The 21131-nt window shown below is 39.9% G+C and overlaps 2 protein-coding genes across 8 annotated transcripts in view; one reads left to right on the top strand and one right to left on the bottom strand.

The window, feature by feature from the left end:
* ITGB3BP (integrin subunit beta 3 binding protein) overlaps positions 1-15838 on the bottom strand; it is a 98963-nt gene extending 83125 nt beyond the window's left edge. Inside the window, exon 1 of one of the 5 annotated variants that reach the window (XM_055585627.1) lies at positions 15532-15838. In XM_055585627.1, coding sequence (XP_055441602.1) covers positions 15532-15536 — 5 coding nt within the window. In that variant the 5' untranslated portion in view covers positions 15537-15838. The remainder of the gene's footprint in view (positions 1-15531) is intronic. The other 4 variants (XM_055585626.1, XM_055585628.1, XM_055585630.1 and 1 more) reach the window with 4 other exon arrangements.
* Positions 15839-15886: 48 nt separating this feature from the next.
* Positions 15887-21131, top strand: part of EFCAB7 (EF-hand calcium binding domain 7) — a 56353-nt gene continuing 51108 nt past the window's right edge. The window contains exons 1-2 of one of the 3 annotated variants that reach the window (XM_055585625.1): positions 15887-16037; positions 18029-18216. In XM_055585625.1, the coding sequence (XP_055441600.1) occupies positions 18030-18216 (187 nt within the window). In that variant the 5' untranslated portion in view covers positions 15887-16037; position 18029. The remainder of the gene's footprint in view (positions 16038-18028; positions 18217-21131) is intronic. The other 2 variants (XM_055585624.1, XM_055585623.1) reach the window with 2 other exon arrangements.

Below are 21131 nucleotides of genomic sequence, written 5' to 3'. Positions count from 1 at the left end.
TCTAACTCATCAGAGGGTTTCTCTGCTAGTTCAGTAGTAAAGAATCTGCCTTTCAATGCAGGAGACATGGATTGGATCCCTGATTCAGGAAGACCCCGTGGAGAAGGAAATAGTAATTCACTCCAGTATTCTTGCCTGGAAAATCTCATGAACAGAGGAGCCTGCTAGGCTACAGTTCATGAGGGCGCAAAGAATCAGACATGACTTCACAAATGAATAACAAGAACAATTCATCAGAACAGAACAAATGCATGAGTTTTAGTATACAACATTAGTAATAGCAGTTACAATATTTTTTTAGAAGTTGTTCTAGAAAAAAATAAACTATCATTTGACTTTTAATTAAGAACCAGGAATGATACTTCAAAGATTCATGAAGCTATACGACTTAAGGTTCCCTTACAGGGCTTTTTCTTTTTTAACATTAAGCAAATATATTGCTTAATGGATTATTATAAGGCAACCACACTTGTAACCATCACTGAACAAATATTTAAGTTTGCCATCTGTCTATGGCCATACCACCCTGAATGCACCCAATCTCATCTGACCTCAGAGGCTAATCAGGGTCCGAGCTGGTTAGAACTTGGATGGGAGATGTGTTTCATCTACCCCCCCAAACCTTTCTTTTGCCCCATCCTGTTCAGCCTTTTTTCTCCCGCATAAGTAACCACAATTGTGACTAACAGTAATCCATCATCCCTTACAGGACTTTTAAAACATTGGATTAAATATGATTTGAGTAGCAGAGCTGAGGCTAACTGTGTGTATGTGTGGGGAGGAGATAAAATTAGTAAGGCAGATAAGACTCAGGCAGCCTTGATGTTATGCCAAATTCTTTCTCTAAGGTTGGGCAAATCACATAATCTCACTAAGCTTCATAAAGTTGATAGTAATACTGGCCTGTAAACCAGTAAGACATTTCTGATGGATATAAAAATATCATTTGGTATACAGTGCTTCCATTTACTCCTCTCTATAATGGAGATATTACTGCCAGATACAACTACATGAAGAGTGCTTAGAAGATTATGCAATATGCTTACGAGACCCTTAGAAATCCTTTGATTAAAGGCAATGGCCAAATTCACATCCCATGTGACTCTTAAGATATAAATTAAGAAATCTAAAATGATGTGTTTTTCATTCTACGTATAGGAATGAGCAAAGGAATAAGAATCTCCCATCTCTTTTGCATTCTCCCTTTCATTCAAATTTATGCTCTTTTGTGTTCAACATTTACAGAGGTCATATAATAATTCACTATCACAGTATGGGTAAGTGGGACTATCACTTCAATGCACATAGAAATATGGTTACCATGTGAAAGTAACTAATGATTAATCTTGCTATTCTTCATGATAAAACTGGCCCAAACCATGACCAGTTATTGGGAAACATGCTTATGGTGTCAAAAGCTTCTTTATCAAAAGATTGATAGAGAATTGGGCTTCCCCGAATAGCTCCCAGGGTGAAGAATCTACCCGCAATGGAGGAGACACAGGAGACGCGAGTTTGATCCCTGCGTTGGGAAAATCTCCTGGAGAAGAAAAATGGCAACCTGCTCCAGTATTCTTTCCTGAAAAATCCCATGGACAGAGGAGCCTGGAGGGCTATAGTCCAAAGGGTCAAAAAGAGTCATATATGACTGAGCGACTAAGCACACAACCATGTCGGTTTGTATCTAAAGCAGTCTCTAATGTGGATTTGTATCTTATCAGTTCTGGAAAAATCTAAGCCATATTCTCTCCAAATACTGGTTCTCCTTGATTCTACCTTTCTGGGACTCCCTCTAGAAGAAATCTTAGATTTTCTATTCCACTTTTCATATCTCTAAACATCTATTTCTTATCATTAATCTCTATGCTACTTTTTGGGCAGTTTCTTCAGGTCAATCTTCTAGTTTACAATTCTTTCTTTAATTGTGTCTAATTTACTGTTTAACCCATCCATTAGCATTTTTAAATGCTTATTTCTATTTATTTGTTTATGGCTACACTGGGTCTTCATTGATGCTCACGGACTTTCTCTAGTTGTGTCAAGAGGGCTTCTTATTGCAGTGGCTTCTCTTGTTACAGAGCAAGTTAAAAAACAATTTGATGAGTAGTTTGAGGGGTAACTTAATTTTTATATATTTTAAAGTTAAAAACATCCTAGGTTCATCTGTACCAGAAACCTGCAGTACAGCACAGGGAGCTCAGCCTGATGCTCTACAGTGATGCCAAGTGGGTGGGACGGAGTGCGGGTGGGTGGGAGGCCCAAGAGGGAGGCGAATATGTATACACAGAGCTGATTTACTTTGTTGTACAACAGGAACCAACGCAATATTGTAAAACAACTATGAAAGTAAAAGTTGTTAGTCACATCTGACTCTTTGTGACCCAATGGACTGTAGCCTGCCAGGCTCCTCCGTCCATGGGATTTTCCAGGCAGAATATTGGAGTGGGCTGCCATTTCCTTCTCCAGGGGATCTTTCCAACCCAGGGATTGAACCTGGGTCTCCCGCATTGCAGGCAGACTAGAAAGAAGGGAATCATCTAATCCAATCAGTCCATATAATCTAATGCTATAGACCTAAGCACTCAAAAAAAAAAAATTAGGAATAACAGTTTTTGTTATCCTTGACCCAGACTTTAATACTTATTACATTTTGTCCCAGTGGCTTTACCATTCTCTATATAAACAAACACAAATATATACATATACAAATTTTTTTTTTATGATCTACTGAAAATGTTAGAGACCGTGTATACCTTTATCCCGGAGAAGGCAATAGCACCCTACTCCAGTACTCTTGCCTGGAAAATTCCATGGAGGAGCCTGAAGGCTGCAGTCCATGGGGTCGCTGAGGGTCGGACACGACTGAGCAACTTCACTTTCACGCACTGGAGAAGAAAATGGCAACCCACTCCAGTGTTCTTGCCTGGAGAATCCCAGGGACAGAGGAGCCTGGTAGGAGGCCGTCTATGGGGTCGCACAGAGTTGGACACTACTGAAGTAACTTAGCAGCATACCTTTATCCAAAAATATTTGTGTGTTTTTCTAAGAACAAGAGTATTCTCTTACATAATCACAATACACTCATCAAAGTCAGGAAATTTCTTTGATTGAAATACAATTAATTTCAATAATTGAACAATATTTCAACAATTGAAATACATTAATTTCAGATACACAACAAAATGATTCAATGTATGTATATATTGTGAAATGATCATCATAGTAAGTCTAGTTAAAATCCATCACCACACACATTTATAATTTTTTTTCTTGTGATGAAAACTTTGAGGGCTACTCTCTTCAATTCAGTTAACTCACTCAGGTGTGTCCAACTTGGCGACTCCATGGACTGCAGAATGCCAGGCTTCCCCATCCACCACCAACCCTGGGAGCTTCAGTTCAGTTCAGTTCAGTCACTCAGTCGGGTCCAACTCTTTGCGACCCCATGGATTGCGCATGCCAGGCCTCCCTATCCGTCACCAACTCACGGAGTTTACTCAAACTCAGGTCCATCAAGTCGGTAATACCATCCAACCATCTCACCCTGTGTCATCCCCTTCTCCTCCTGCCTTCAATCTTTCCCAGCATCAGGGTCTTTTCAAATGAGTCAGCTCTCCACATCCGGTGGCCAAAGTATTGGAGTTTCAGCTTCAACATCAGTCCCTCCAATGAACACCCAGGACTGATCTCCTTTAGGATGGACTGGTTGGATCTCCTTGCAGTCAAAGGGACTCTCAAGTGTCTTCTCCAACACCACAGTTCAAAAGCATCAATTCTTCTGTGCTCAGCTTTCTTTATAGTTCAACTCTCACATCCATACATGACCACTGGAAAAACCATAGCCTTGACTAGACAGACCTTTGTTCTCTGCTTTTTAATATGCTGTCTAGGTTGCTCCTAACTTTTCTTCCAAGGAGTGTCTTTTAATTTCTTGGCTGCAGTCACCATTGGCAGTGATTTTGGAGCCCCCCAAAATAAAGTCTGTCACTGTTTCCACCATTTCCCCATCTATTTGCCATGAAGTGATGGGACCGGATGCCATGATCTTCGTTCTCTGAATGTTGAGCTTTAAGCCAACTTTTTCACTCTCCTCTTTCACTTTCAAGAGGCTCTTTAGTTCTTCACTTTCTGCCGTAAGGATGGTGTCATCTGCATATCTGAGGTTATTGATATTCCCCCAGCAATCTTGATTCCAGCTTGTGCTTCATCCAGCCTGGCATTCTGCATGATGTACTCTGCATATAAGTTAAATAAGCAGGGTGACAATATGCAGCCTTGACATACTCCTTTCCCAATTTGGAACCAGTCTTTTGTTCCATATCTGTTTCTAACTGTTGCTTCTTGACCTGCATACAGATTTCTCAGGAGGGAGGTAAGGTGGTCTGGTGTTCCCAACTCTTGAAGAATTTCCCACAGTCTGCTGTGATCCACACAGTCAAAGGCTTTGGCATAGTCAATAAAGCAGAAGTAGATGTTTTTCTGGAACTCTCTTGCTTTTTTGATGATCCAATGGATGCTAGCAATTTTATCTCTGGCTTCTCTGCCTTTTCTAAATTCAGCTTGAACATCTGGAAGTTCTCGGTTCACATACTGTTGAAGCCTGGCTTGGAGAATTTTGAGCATTACTTTGCTAGCATGTGAGATAACTGCAACTGTGTGGTAGTTTGAACTTTCTTTGATATTGACTTTCTTTGGGATTGGAATGAAAACTGATCTTTTCCAGTCCTGTGACCACTGCTGAGTTTTCCAAACTTGCTGGCATATTGAGTGCAGTACTTTAACAGCATCATCTTTTAGTTGAAACAGCTCAACTGAAATTCCATTATCTCCACTAGCTTTGTAGTGATGTTTCCTAAGGCCCAATCAACTTCGCTTTCTAAGGCCCACTTGACTCTCTCTTAGCAACTTTCAAACATACAATATAGTATTATTAACTATAGTAACCACACTGTACATTACATCCCCAGTACTTAATGTATTTCATAACTAGAAGTCTGTACCTTTTGACCACCTTCCTTCAATTCTTCCCTCCCCATCCCCCATCTCTAGTAAACACAAATCTTACCTCTTTTTCCATGAGTTTGTTCTTTTTAAAGATTCTGAATAGAACTGAGATTATATGGTATTAACCTTTCTTTTTGATATTTTGTTTAGCATAAGGCCTCAAGATGCCATCCCTATTGCAAGTGGCAGGATTTTCTTTTTTGTTATTGTTGAATAATATATATACACACACACACACACATATAATATACACACCAGATTTTCTTTATCCATTCAACCACTGATGGATACTTGGCTATTGTAAATAATGCTGTAATGAACATGGGGGTACATGTATCTTTCTGGGTTAGTGTTTTGATTTCCTTCAGATAAACACTCAGAAATGGAGTTGCTGGATCACATAAGAGTTCTATATTTTGAGGAAACTCCTTATTGCTTTCCAAGTGGCTGCACCAATTTAGATTCCCACTAGCAGTGCCCATGTTCCCCTTTCTCCACATTCTCATCAGCACTTGTTATCTCTTATTTTTCTGATAAGAGCCATTCTATTAGGTATGAGGTTATATCTTATTGTGGTTTTGCTTTGCATTTTGATTAGTGATGCTGAACACCTTTTCATGTACCTGCTGGCTATCTGTATGTCCTCTCCAGAAAACATGTTTCCTCAGACCCTCTGCCCATTTTTTAATCTGATTGGTTTTCATTTTCTTTTTTTGCTATTGAGTTATAGGAGTTCTTTGTATATTTTGGATTTTAATCCCTTATCAGATACATAATATGCAAATACTTTCTCCTTTCTGCAGATTGCCTTTTCATTTTGTTGATGAAGAAGCTTTTTCTGTGCAGAAACTTTTTATTATGATGTTGTCCCACTTATTTTTGCTGTTAATGCCTTTGCTTTCAGTGTCAGATCCAAAAGATCATTGCCAAGACCAATGTTATGGAGTTTATGGCCTATGTTTTCTTCAAGAGTTTTATGATCCTAGGTATTACCTTCAAGTCTTAAATTTTGAGTTGATTCTACATTCATGAAAAAGAATACATCAGCCAGCAATTTTCTTACAATTCTTTTTTTGTACTTTGGTTTCTGATGGGGGTGGTATCTGTGTTACTAGGATTAAATGACTTGGGATGTATGTATCTCTTTAAATCTAGTCTGATATTCTCAATCTTTTCATTGGTGTCTTTACTGTACTTAGACTTAATGGAATTATTTTACAGTTGGGTCTACATTTTGCTACCTGTTTTCTGTCTCTTGTTTTTTCCCTCTGATCCTCCTTTGCTGCCTTCTTTTGATTAGATATTTTTAGCATACGACTTCAATTCTTCTACTGTTTTTTTTGTACTTTTTGGTTATTTATTATCTTTCTTTGTAATTTTTATTAGTTACTTTGGGAACTATAATATACCTTTTAAACACATCACAGTTCATTTAGAGTTAATACAACTTTACAAAAATGTAAGACTCTTACAGTGTTACTGTCCACTCACTCTGTCCTTTGTGTTATACTGTTAAACATATAAACGTTATAAAACTCACAATAAGTATTATAATTCTTGCTTTAAACACTTGTCTCTATTCAAGAAGTTATAAGCAAAAAATATATACAGTTGACCCTTGAATAACATGGGTTTGAACTGTGCTAGTCTACTTATACAGATTTTTTTCAATAAATATACAGTCAACCCTCCATATTAATGGGTTTCACATCTGTGGTCAAGATTTTCACCCATGGTTGGTTGAATTTGTGCCTAGAAAACCCTTGGATACAGAGGGCCAACTGTTTTCATTTTACTAAGCCATTTAATATAAGGGATTTGAGCATACACAGATTTGGGTACATGTGGGGCTTCCTGGAATCAATCTTCTTTATCAAGGAATATAAAGCATATTTTAACGTTCTCTCAGAGAAACTCATCGATTTTCATGAATATGTCATCAGAATGGACCCCAAAGAAATATTGTTTAAAATAGTTTCCTCCAATACTAAAAGTATTCCAACTATAACCTTAACTCAGTCTACAGCTTGGAACAGAATAAAATTAACTCTCACAGGAACAGATGGAATGTCCTTGTCTGAGTTAGTATAATAATCCACACTAATTAGAAATACTAAGCAAGTAATACTAGGAATCTTTAAAAAGGAAAAGATATAATGGGGCAGGGGAAGCACTTAAAAGGAGATTTGATTATTTATAGAAAGAACTATTACAAAACTATGTTTGACTTTAAAGTGTGTTAGTCACTCAGTCATGTCTGACTCTTTGTGATCCCATGTAGCCCGCCAGGGTCCTTTGTCCATGAAATTCTCCAGGCAAGAATACTGGAGTAGGTCGCTGTCTCCTTCTCCAGTTCTCCTGTAAGGGGAAATTAGAATTGGATGCCTCAAGTCCAAGGGAGTCCCCTGGGCATGTTCATTATCAGAGTGTGCCTCTCCTTGTAAAGCGCTTCTGACTGCCAGACTGTGAGCCACTCAGGGACCATTGCTCTTTCAATCTTAACATATCTAACGTGTACTCCAAAGATCTTTCCTTTGGAACAGAAGGAAATATTTCCCATTTTCATCTATCCCAAAGATGAAATGACTTTTAGTATTATGCAAATAATAATCTGACTTTTAGTATTATGCAAATTATGGAAAATTCTGAAAGAGATGGGAATATCAGACCACCTAACCTGCCTCTTGAGAAACCCGTATGCAGGTCAGGAAGCAACAGTCAGAACTGGACATGGAACAACAGACTGGTTCCAAATAGGAAAAGGAGTACGTCAAGGCTCTATCTTGTCACCCTGCTTATCTAACTTATATGCAGAGTACATCATGAGAAACCCTGGGCTGGATGAAGCACAAGCTGGAATCAAGATTGACGGGAGAAATATCAATAACCTCAGATATGCAGATGACACCACCCTTATGGCAGAAAATGAAGAGGAACTAAAAAGCCTCTTGATGAAAGTGAAAGAGGAAAGTGAAAAAGTTGGCTTAAAGCTTAACATTCAGAAAACTAAGATCATGGCATCTGGTCCCATCACTTCATGGCAAATAGATGGGGAAACAGAGGAAGCAGTGGCTGACTTTATTTTTCTGGGCTCCAAAATCATTGTGGATGGTGATTGCAGTCGTGAAATTAAAAGACACTTGCTCCTTGGAAGGAAAGTTATGAGCAACCTAGAGAGCATATAAAAAAGCAGAGACATTACATTGCCAACAAAGGTCCATCCAATCAAGGCTATGGTTTTTCCAGTGGTCATGTATGGATGTGAGAGTTGGACTGTGAAGAAAGCTGAGTGCTGAAGAATTGATGCTTTTGAACTGTGGTGTTGGAGAAGACTCTTGAGAGCCCCTTGGACTGCAAGGAGATCCAACCAGTCCATCCTAAAGGAGATTAGTCCTGGGTGTTCATTGGAGGGACTGATGTTGAAGCTGAAACCCCAATACTCTGGCCACCTGGTGCAGAGAGGTGACTATTTGACAAGACCCTGATGCTGGGAAAGATTGAGGGCAGGAGGAGAAGCGGACGACAGAGGGTGAGATGGTTGGATGGCATCACCGACACAATGGACATGGGTTTGGGTGGATTCTGGGAGTTGGTGATGGACAGGGAGGCCTGGCATACTGTGGTTCATGGGGTCGCAAAAAGTCGGACACAACTGAGCAACTGAATTGAATTATGCAAATGTAAACATTGCTTGAAATTTGTCTACAAAAGATGACATCTCTTTAAAGCAGCAACTTAATCATTCAATTAATATTTATTGAATAACTATACTAATCCGTGAGATCAATGAGTAACAATCTAAGTGTCACAATTGGTAAAGTAGCAGAACCAAGATTCAAACCCTGGTCTGTCTTACTTCAAAGTCTTCAAATCCAAGAATAAAAAAAAAATTAAGGTTGCAACCTAGATGGAGAAATAATGATGCCACTAATTTTATAATGTACACAGGAGAGAAGCAAAGTTGAAAGGGATGATGATTAGCCTAATGGAATCAGGATCAGCATTTATCCAATGCATTTGTTTTCCCAATTCCAAGACAGCATCTGCCTTATATGACCAAAGAGAAGACAGAGAAAACTATAGTTATTGAGACTGTAATTCAAGATAATTAATTTCTAAATCTTTAAAAAACATTTTGAGTAGTATTTGACACTAAAGAATACATATAGAATGATTAGTTTATGAAGCATAATGTGAAAATAAACACCCATAAATTCACCACACAACTTAAGAACTAGACCATTGCCAATATGGATGGGTACACCTATATGTGCTTTCTCTAATCCGTCTGCTTTCCCCAGAAAGGCTACCATTAAACTAAATTTTGTATTTATCATTCCTCTGTTTTTCTTCCCTAAATAAACTTATCATAAACATACAGAATCCTCAACTATAGTTTTTTGCTTGTTCTTAAGCTTTATAAGGGCTTCCCTTGTGGCTCAGCTGGTAAAGAATCCACCTGCAAAGCCCAAGACCTGGGTTCTATGCCTGGGTTGGGAAGATTCCCTGGAGAAGTGACAGGCTACGCACTCTAGTATTCTGGCCTGGAGAATTCCACAGACTGTACAGTCCATGGGGTCACAAAGAGTTGGATACAACTCAGCGACTTTCACTTTCATGCTTTATAAAGGTACTATGCCATTTTTAATTTTCTACAAATTGGCTCTTTCATCCAGTATGTTTTTAAGATTCATCCATCCACTCTATTGTTATGGGACGTTACTATTTTACTTACTTTACATTAATTTAGGCCATGCATATTCCAACGGAGAAGGCAATGGCACCCCACTCCAGTACTCTTGCCTGGAAAATCCCATGGACAGAAGGGCCTGGTGGGCTGCAGTCCATGGGGTCGCTGGGAGTCGGACACGACTGAGCGACTTCACTTTATTTTTCACTTTCATGCATTGGAGAAGGAAATGGCAACCCACTCCAGAATTCTTGCCTGGAGAATCCCAGGGATGGGGGAGCCTGGTAGGCTGCCATCTATGGGGTCGCACAGAGTTGGACACAACTGAAGTGACTTAGCAGCAGCAGCATATTCCAAAATTACTTGTTATATTTTTTCCATGTCAAGGTTCAAATAAATTAGAAAGGAGATAGGTCACACAATCCCATGCCAAAAATGCCAAGTTCATATCAAAAAGTTATCATCTCAACATCACTTAAAAGCCATATCACTTTCACATATAACTTGCCAAGATAACTTTTTGCACCATTATTTGTGACCCTGCAGTTTAACCACGTTGAAAACTAAAAGTTTCCTAACAATTATGGAGATCCTCTACTGAAGTACTTTTGCATTACATAACCATTAATTTCATCTTGAATCACTTTGCCAAAATTAACTCAGTGAAGCTGCTATATATCAACTTTATATATATACATATAAAGCTGCTACACAACTTTAAGGTTATGTATTTATTGTCAGAATATAATTATTGCAGACTCTCCTAAGATAACATGTACCAGTTAATATGTTAAGAAAACAGGTGTCCAAAAGGTCCACATTTAACAGTTTTTAGGGGTTCCCTACTATCTACAGAGAAGACAATGGCACCCCACTCCAGTACTCTTGCCTGGAAAATCCCATGGACGGAGGAGCCGGTAGGCTGCAGTCCAGGGGTCGCTAAGAGTCGGACATGATTGAGTGACTTCACTTTCACTTTTCACTTTCATGCATTGGAGAAGGAAATAACAACCCACTCCAGTGTTCTTGCCTGGAGAATCCCAAGGACAGGGGAGCCTGGTGGGCTTCCGTCTATGGGGTCGCACAGAGTCGGACACGACTGAAGTGACTTAGCAGCACTATCTTCAGCAGAACAGGAGCATACCTCAGGAAGTATCACTACTTACCATGCAAACACAAACCAGATTCCACTGATTTCCTATTTGACAGGGAATTTGCAATGTTATCCTCATAGTTTTGTATAAGTGCTAACTGGGTTCTTTTTCTAGTGCAAGAGTACAGAGGCAAGTCTTTTTGCTTCATTCTGGGGAAAGGAAAACCTCTTTAATAATCCATAACTTCTAAAGGTATAAGTGAAATGTATTTATTGGTACCTGTGTGTAGGATACCTTATTAGGTGCTGCTGCTGCTAAGTCATTTCAGTCGTGTCTGACTCTGTGCAACCCCATAGATGGCAGCCCACCAGGCTCCCCGTCCCTGGGATTCTCCAGGCAAGAACACTGGACTGGGTTGCCATTTCCTTTTCTAGTGCATGAAAGTGAAAAGTGAAAGTGAAATCGCTCAGTTGTGTCTGACTCTTAGTGACCCCATGGACTGCAGCCTACCAGGCTCCTCTGTCAATGGGATTTTCCAGGCAAAAGTACTGGAGTGGGGTGCCATTGCCTTCTCTGTATTAGGTGCTAAGCTCTCTTATCTAGAAAGTAGAGATAACAGCAGCATCTACCTCCCAAGGTCTTTTTTAGGATTCAATCAAAAAATGTAGGTAAACAGTTAATTACTGTATCCAAATCATAATTACATATTCAATAAATGTAGGTTATTATTTCTGTAAATCTTCCCACTTTCACATCAATTCTATTTGCTTCAGATGTTCCTCCTCCCACCTTGTGTTACTTTGCATTTGGCAAATATATGGGGAAACAATTGAAACAGTGACAGACTGTATTTTCTTGGGCTCCAAAATCACTGCAGATGGTGACTGCAGACATGACATTAAAAGATGCTTGCTCCTTGGAAGAAAAGCTATGACAAATGTGACGGGAAGTGAAGCGAAGTGAAAGTTGCTCAGTCGTGTCCGCCTTTTTGTGACTCCATGGATTGCACAGTCCATGGAATTCTCCAGGCCAAAATACTGAAGCAGGTAGCCTTTCCCTTTTCCAGGGGAATCTTCCCAACCCAGGGATCGAACCCAGGTCTTGGGCATTGCAGGTGGATTCTTTACCAGCTGAGCCACCAGGGAAGCCCAAGAATACTAGAGTGAGAGGCTTATCGCTTCTCCAGGAGATCTTCCCGACCCAGGAATTGAAAAGGGGTTTTCTGCATCCCAGGAGCATTCTTTACCTACTGAGCTATGAGGGAAACCCTGACAAACCTAGAGAGCATATTAAAAAGCAGAGACATTTCTTTACCTTCAAAGGTCCATCTAGTCAAAACTACGCTTTTTCCAGTAGTCATATACGGATGTGAGAGTTGGACTATAAAGAAAGCTGAGTGCTGAAGAGCTGATGCTTTTGAACTCTGGTGTTGGAGAAGACTTTTGAGAGTCCCTTGGACTGCCAGATCAAACCAGTCCATTCTAAAGGAAATCAGTCCTGAATATTGATTGGAAGGACTGATGCTGAAGCTGAAGCTCCAAGTCTTTGGCCACCTGACCCGAAGAACAGACTCACTGGAAAAGACCCTGATGCTGGGAAAGACTGAAGACAGGAGAAGAGGAGGACGGAGGATGAGATGGTTGGATGGCATCACCAACTCGATGGACATGAATCCGAGCAAGCTCTGGGAGTTGGTGATGGACAGGGAAGCTTGGCGTGCTATAGTCCATTGGGTTACAAAGAGTTGGACGTGACTGTGCGACTGAACTGAACTGAAAATAATGGAGAAAAGTTACTCTAGAAGTGCACAGGAGGAGGGTACCTAAATCAGCCTGGGGACAAGAGGCAGCCAGAGAACTTCATGTATTACATATTATCTCCGCACTGATCATAGAAAACACCCTCTTCCAACAACACAAGAGAAGACTCTACACATGGACATCACCAGATGGCCAACACCGAAATCAGACTGATTATATTCTTTGCAACCAAAGATAGAGAAGCTCTATACAGTCAGCAAAAACAAGACCGGGAGCTGACTGGCTCAGATTATGAACTCCTTATTGCCAAATTCAGACTGAAATTGAAGAAAGTAGGGAAAACCACTAGACCATTCATGTATGACCTAAATCAAATCCCTTACAACTATACAGCAAAAGTGACAAATAGATTTAAGGGACTAGATCTGATGGACATAGTGCCTGAAGAACTATGGACGGAGGTTTGTGACATTGTACAGGAGACAGGGATCAAGATCATCCCTGAGAAAAGGAAATGCAAAAAAGCAAAATGGCTCTCTGAGGAGGCCTTACAAAAAGCTATGAAAAGAAGAGAAGCGAAAAACAAAGGAGAAAAGGAAAGCTATACCCATTTGAATGCAGAGTTCCAAAGAATAGCAAGGAGAGATAAGAAAGCACTCCTCAAAGAAATAGAGGAAAACAACAGAATGGGAAAGACTAGAGATCTCTTCAGGAAAATTAGAGATACCAAAAGAACATTTCATGCAAAGAGGGGCACAATAAAGGACAGAAATGGTATGGACCAAACAGAAGCAGAAGATATTAAGAACAGGTGGCAAGAATACAGAGAAGAACTGTACAGAAAAGATTTTCACAATCCAGATGATCAGGATGGTGTGATCACTCACCTAGAGCCAGACATCCTGGAATGTGAAGTCAAGTGGGTCTGAGGAAGCATCGCTACGAACAAAGCTAGTGGAGGTGATGGAATTCCAGTTGAGCTATTTCAAATTCTAAAAGATGATGCTGTGAAAGTGCTGCACTCAATATGCCAGCAAATGTGGAAAACTCAGCAGTGGCCACAGGACTAGAAAAGGTCAGTTTTCATTCCAATCCCAAAGAATGTTCAAACTACCGCACAATTGCACTCATCTCACATGCTAGTAAAGTAACGCTCAAAATTCTCCAAGCCAGGCTTCAATAATACATGAACCGTGAACTTCCAGACATTCAAACCGGTTTTAGAAAAGGCAGAGGAACCAGAGATCAAATTGCCAACATCTGCTGGATCATTGAAAAAGCAAGAGAGTTCCAGAAAAACATCTACTTCTGCTTTACCGACTATGCCAAAGCCTTTGACTGTGTGGATCACAATAAACCGTGGAAAATTCTGAAAGAGATGGGAATATCAGACCACCTGACCTGCCTCTTGAGAAATCTGTATGTAGGACAGGATGCAAGTTAGAACTGGACATGGAACAACAGACTGGTTCCAAATCAGGAAAGGAGTACGTCAAGGATGTATATTGTCACCCTGCTTATTTAACTTATATTCAGAGTACATTATGAGAAATGCTGGGCTGGAAGAAGCACAAGCTGGAATCAAGATTGCTGGGAGAAATATCAATAACCTCAGATAGGAGGATGACACCACCCTTATGGCAGAAAGTGAAGAACAAAAGAGCTTCTTGATGAAAGTGAAAGAGGAGTGAAAAAGTTGGCTTAAAGCTCAACATTCAGAAAACTTAAGATCATGGCATCACTTCATGGCAAACAGATAGGGAAATAGCAGAAACAGTGACACTTTATTTTTTGGGCTCCAAAATCACTGCAGATGGTGACTGCAGCCAAGAAATTAAAAGACACTTACTCCTTGAAGAAAAGTTATGACCAACCTAGACAGCATATAAAAAGCAGAGGCATTACTTTTCCAACAAAGGTCCATCTAGTCAAAGCTATGGTTTTTCCAGTAGTCAGGTATGGATGTGACAGTTGGACTATAAAGAAAGCTGAGCGCAAAAGAATTGATGCTTTTGAGCTGTGGTGTTGGACAAGACTCTTGAGAGCCCCTTGAACTGCAAGGAGATCCAACCAGTCCATCCTTAAGGAGATCAGTCCCGAATGTTTATTGGAAGGAGTGATGCTGAGGCTGAAACTCCAATACTTTGGCCACCTGATAGGAAGAACGGACTCATCTGAAGAGACCCTGATGCTGGGAAAGATTGAAGGTGGGAGAAGCGGACGACAGAGGATGAGACGGTTGGATGGCATCACCGACTGAATGAACATAAGTGTGGGTAAACTCCGGGAGTTGGTGATGGACAGGTAAGCCTGGCGTGCTGCAGTCCACTGGGTCGCAAAGAGTCGGACACGACTGAGCAACTGAACTGAACTGAACTGATATATTATGTCCACTCATACCCCAAAGAAAAAGAGCTTTGAACAACAACAACAAAAGTCTACAGGGCAATGATCATAAGCAAGAAAACTAAAGCCTGAAGTCAAGTGATTCACTCAACGTTGGTCAGCTCTTTTCAGAACTGGCTACGCGTCCTCTTTTGAAAGATGAAATTTAGTTCTCTTGGGACCCGGTTCATGAGCTCTGCTACAAGTTTATAGGAACTTAACCACACTAATCTAGAAATTAAGGGGCTTTATCAAATTATACGGCGTTTGGCAATGTACTCTGTCGTATTCTCGGTATGTTAAACATATTTGAAATTATTTCAAGCAATACATCACTAAATATAGCCCACAGCTTATAAAATCTATCAAAAGCCTTGGAGAATCAGAATTAAAGTGAAGAAATACTACTAGATAAATAAAACTGGAAGGAAGAGAAGCAGAGTTGGGTTGGGGCACCAAGCACCAGGAACTGTCGGAGAAAGAGACAAATTTACTCTCTGAAAAGGACAATTAAAAGGTTACTGGGCCACAAAATATCTACTCGTCTTGCTCACAGAGGTACCCAAACACAGCAACACCCGAAGGAAGAGATACTTACGGCATTTCAACTTTCAGGAATGCACCTCCGTCGCCAGATAAAATCCCTAAGCAACTCCTTCCGTAAACAGAGAACCTTCTAGGAGAGACACTGAAGCCTGAAAAACGCGGGCTAACAGTCACTCGACGCTGTGCTACACTCAAAGAAGCCCGCCAGAAACATTCCGCCAGCGACAAGGGATCCCAGTGTACGCCAGTAAGAGGGGAGGAGAGTCAACACATAGACAGCACTCAGCCCCTGCCAGGGCAACGCAGGGCCCTCTCTCAGGATTCTGACAAGAAGGCTCCCTGAAAAAACAGAGTCATCTCTGTTCACTCTGGAATAAGTATCCGCAGATTTCTAGCCGGACCATTTAGGGAGGTGCTCCGCATCTTGTTTCCGGTGGCGGAGAGGGGCAGTTTCCATGGTAATTAAAAGAAGGCCGAGGACTGTACTGCTGCAGTGAGAGGATTGCGGAGGCTTTGAGGAGAATTGACTACGCTCCCCCGTTTGTGACCTGCAGTTAGGTAGCAAGCAACTCGCTGTCTCTCTCTTTGCCCGCTCCGTCCCTCACTGTTAGGCTTCCTTTTCTTCACCCGCATCTTTTACTACTTTGTCATACGTAGCCTTGCTCCATGTCTGTACTTAAAATGTGCATATAAATGCGATTTTATTCCCAGAGTAATACAAAAAATAGAGAGATGTTGCCCGAGATCAGCCCTGAACCTATTTTACAGTGTAGGGACGGTGACTAGATGACTCTCTGCTTTCACTTGGCCCTCTAGAAGCCTTAGGCGCTTGTTAACAGTTTTATTTTTCTTGCTATTGTGTGGCTGGTTATTTATGGAGCATTTGCTGCAATGTACTCTCTAGGCCCCTGTCTTGGTCTCAGGCAGGAGTTTTAAATGCTGGAGGTTTCCAAGCCTGAGGGGCTGAATTATATATTTAATTATGCTTCAGTTTAATCTCATGTTACAGAGCGGGGGGCGGGGGGGGGGGCGTGAAGAATTCTGCAATATTTTTGCCGTGGGATTTCCATTTGAGGGCGTCAGTTTATTTGGAAAGAACAGTTGAGGACAATCTGAAACACACACAAAACCTTAAATTTCTAAGTTTCTGGCTTCAAAATGAACGTTCATTCTCCTTTCCTTATTGGAACAGATTTCTTTCACATTTGTGAAGATACGCGTGCACGCATATGTGTTTAAAAACTGTGATGCTTAATTATAGTTATACCAATTTGCAGTAACCAGACTGTGACACCACATCCCTGTGGGGTCCTTCTAAATCTGGTGTAAGATGAAAGTGTCAGGCAAGCGGTCTGTGTATTATAAATAGGGTACTTCATCCATGATAAGCGATTATTATCTTTCTTTCCCAAGTGTAAAAGACCTATATAATTCAAGAAGGTGTTAGTAATTTAGGCCTCCTGAGTAAGAATCCAATGAGTCCTGAAGGGGACCCTACCTGTGTCGTCTTATTGTTGAACTAGAAATATTCAATTTATTAGGTTGAAATGTATTTTTAGAAGTCAAAGCTGGGTAAAATAATGTTGGAAGCTGTTAGACCACCAGCACGATTTAGTGCCTTATAGTAACTGTTGCACAAGAAACCTTTTATCACATTAAAAAAGAAACTGTTACCGAAATTTACATGCTTTTGCTGCTTATTCTTAGCTGGGTGAGATCTCTGTCTCTCAATTTTCTGAACCCATGTTCAGAAAGTACCTGACCACTGTAGTAGGTATGTATCAAGATGTATGACAGTTCTTTAAACTCTTATGAGCCGAGGTGCTGTATAAACCCCCAAATTATTGTTATTATTAACATTATTATTGGTGGTAATAGAATGCAGTAAAACCGCAAGATAATGCTATACATGGGATTTTAAAAATTCAGTCATTTTAAATGTGGGGCTGCAGTATTGAGATGTTAGTGAAATGATGTGGTTGATGCTGCTATGGAGATGAATGCCAACTGCCAATCACATTATATTCAAATTATCATTATGCTGGAGTTTCACTCTGTAGTTTATTTAGCATTTATTATATGCCTGGCACTGTTCTGTATGCTTCAAATGTGTTAGTTTAATTAATCCTCATGACAATCCTAGGAAGAGTCTCAACTGACTGTCCTCTAATTTTGAGAGAATAAATGCGTGCTTTTCCTTTGCCCTATGAGTCTTCTTTTGTGTTTATGTTACATCTTTGTTTTAGCTTTATTCTTTGGGTTCTCATGTATATATATAGTGTGTGTGTGTGTGTGTGTGTGTATATATATATATATATATATATATATATATAATATATTTAGAAATCAACTGCCAAAAACTTATTGTAGTTTAACATATGATAATATAACCATATGTGTATTATAATGTACATCATTTTTCCACATATAAAAACCTTCATGTCTTTATTCTCCTCCGCCACCCACCACCACCATTTGAAAGCCAAAGTGACGTTTTCATTTTAGGACTAACAGTGACTAAAACAAAATTTTAAATTATTTTTTAATAGAATGGCCATCAGTCCAGGAAGTGATGCAGCTTTCTCGGGTCAGAAACCAACGCATTCAGAGAGTCCTCGATCAAAGAAATTTCTGCTAACTGAAGAGGAGATATTTTATATGAATTGTAGAGCTGCCTACTTAACTGTTTTCAAAAGCAGTTTAGATAACATTATTTCTAAAGATCAACTTTACTTAGGTAATTTTTTTGACTACGTAGTTTTCCTTATTTGCTGAAAGTTAATAGATCAGAAAGACTCCAATTAAAATTACATTGTTAAATCATTCCAGTTACTTAGTTAAGCTTGAGTGGTAGAAGTACATTATGCTATTGTGCCGTTCTAATTTTATTTATTTATTTATTTTTGGCTGCACTGGGTCTTCCTTGCTCTGCACAGGCTTTCTCTAGTGATGAGATGGAGATACTCTCTAGTTGGAGTGCATGGGCTTCTCACTGCAGTGGCTTCTCTTGTTGCAGAGCATGGGCTGTAGGGTGCAGGACTTCAGTGTTGTGGTTCCTGGGCTCTGCAGCACAGGCTCAATAGTTGTGGCACATGGATTTAGTTGCCAGGTAGCATATGGGATCTTCCTGGACCAGGAATTGAACCCATGTCTCCTGTATTGGCAGGCAAATTCTTTACCACTGAGCCACCAAGGAAGCCCATATTATGTCATTTTATATAGCTACATAATCGAGGTTTAATGGTTAGATGTAGCCTACCAGGCTCCTCCATACATGTAATTTTCCCAGCAAAAATACTGGAGTGGGTTGCCATTTCCTTTTCCAGGGGATCTTCCTGACCCAAGGATCAAACCCGGGTCTCCTGCATTGCAGGCAGACGCTTTACCATCTGAGCTACCAGGGAAGCCCTCACATAATCCAGGAGCTTCAAAATAAAACTTTCAGTGTTTGTATGGATTCAGTTCAGCTCAGTTCAGTCGCTCAGTCATGTCCAACTCTTTGCAGCCCCATGGACTGCAGCACGCCAGGCTTCCCTGTCCATCACCAACTCCCGGAGCTTCCTCAAACCCATGTCCATCAAGTCAGTGATGTCATCCAACCATCCCATCCTCTGTCTTTTCCAGTGAGTCAGTACTTTGCATCAGGTGGCCAAAGTATTGGAGTTTCAGCCTCAACATCAGTCCTTCCAATGAATATTCAGGACTGATTTCCTTTAGGATTGACTGGTATGATCTTCTTGCAGTCCAATGGACTCTCAAGAGTCTTCTCCAACACCACAGTTCAAAAGCATCAGCTCTTTGGCACCCAGCTTTCTTTATAGTCCAACTCTCACATCCATACATGACTGCTGGAAAAACCATAGCTTTGACTAGACAGACCTTTGTTGACAAAGTAATGTCTCTGCTTTTTAATATGTTGTCTAGGTTTGTCAAAGCTTTTTTCCCAAGGAGCAACCATCTTTTAATTTCTTGGCTGCAGTCACCATTTGCAGTAATTTTGGAGCCCAAAATATAAAGTCTGTCACTGTTTCCATTGTTTCCTCATCTATTTGCCATGAAGTGATGGGACTGTATGCCATAATCTTAGTTTTCTTTTTTTTTTTAAAGCTTACACCAATTATTTGCTTTAAAATGTTTTTTAAATTCTTATATTGGTATTTTAAGATTTATGATAATAGATTAAAATGCTTTTGACAATTGAATCATTAGTCTAAATTTGACCTACACTGGAGAAAATGTTAAGGATATGTATGTATTTATATATTTGTACACATATATCCACGTGGGTGTGTATTGAATGATTGTAAAAGGTCAGTATTAAAAAATAAGTAAAATTTTAAAAGAAAAGAATTTGAGGTTTTGTTCTGTTTTTTAGGGATGAGGGTTTCAGAGAGTTGGTCTTCTGTTTTCATTATATTTTATTGTTAATTTTTTAATTGAAGTATGGTTGAATTACAATGTTAATTACTGCTGTACAACAAAATGACTCAATTATACAGATATCTATATCTGTATCTTGAAGAAGGCAATGGCACCCTACTCCAGTACTCTTGCCTAGAAAATCCTATGGGCAGAGGAGCCTGGAAGGCTGCAGTCCACGGGGTCACTGAGGGTTGGACACGACTGAGCTACTTCACTTTCACTTTTCACTTTCATGCATTGGAGAAGGAAATGGCAACCCACTCCAGTGTTCTTGCCAGGATAATCCCAGGGACAGGGGAGCCTGGTGGGCTGCCAGTTCTATGGGGTCACACAGAGTCAGACACGACTGAAATGACTTAGCATTAGCATATCTGTATCTATCTGTCTATCTATACATTCTTTTTTCATATTCTTTTCCATTATGATTTATAACAGGATACTGAATTTAGTTCCCTATGCTATACAGTAGGCCTTTGTTGTTTATCATTGTATATATACCAGTTTGCATTTACTAGTCTCAGACTCCAAATCCAACCCCTCCCACCCTTCTTCACCTTGGCAACCACCAGTCTATTCTCTATGTCTATGATTCTGTTTCTGTTTTATAGATAGGTTCAATTGTATTTTAGATTCTACATATAAGTAATATTATATGGTATTTGCCTTTATTCTTCTGACTTCTCTTAGTATGATAATCTCTAATTGCATTGATGTTGCTGCGAATGGCATTATTTTGTTCTTTTTTATGGCTGAGTAGTATTCCATTGTATTTATGTATCACGTCTTTTTTATCCATTCATATGTCGATGGACATTTAGGTTGTTTCTGTATCTTCGCTATTGTGAATAGTGGTGTTGTAAGCATAGGGATGCATGTATCATTTTGAATTATAGTTTTGTCTGGCTATACGCCCAGAAGTGGGCTTGCTGGGTCATATGGTTATTCTGTTTTAATTTTCTGAGGAACCTCCATGGTGGCTGTACCAATGTTACATTCCCACCAACAGTGTAGGAAGGTTCCTTATTCTCCACACCATCTCAGCATTTGTTGTTTGTAAATTTTCTAATGATGGCCATTCTGACCAGTATGAGGTGGTACCTCATTGTAGTTTTGATTTGCAGATCACTAATAATTGGCAATGTTGAGGATCTTTTCTTGTGCCTTTTGGCCATCTGTATGTCTTCTTTGGAGAAATGTCTCTTTAGATCTTCTACCCATTTTTCAATTGGG

Source organism: Bubalus kerabau, chromosome 6 (genome assembly GCF_029407905.1).
Source record: "Bubalus kerabau isolate K-KA32 ecotype Philippines breed swamp buffalo chromosome 6, PCC_UOA_SB_1v2, whole genome shotgun sequence".
NCBI lineage: Eukaryota > Metazoa > Chordata > Mammalia > Artiodactyla > Bovidae > Bubalus > Bubalus kerabau.
This window is presented reverse-complemented; position numbering and strand designations above follow the sequence as displayed.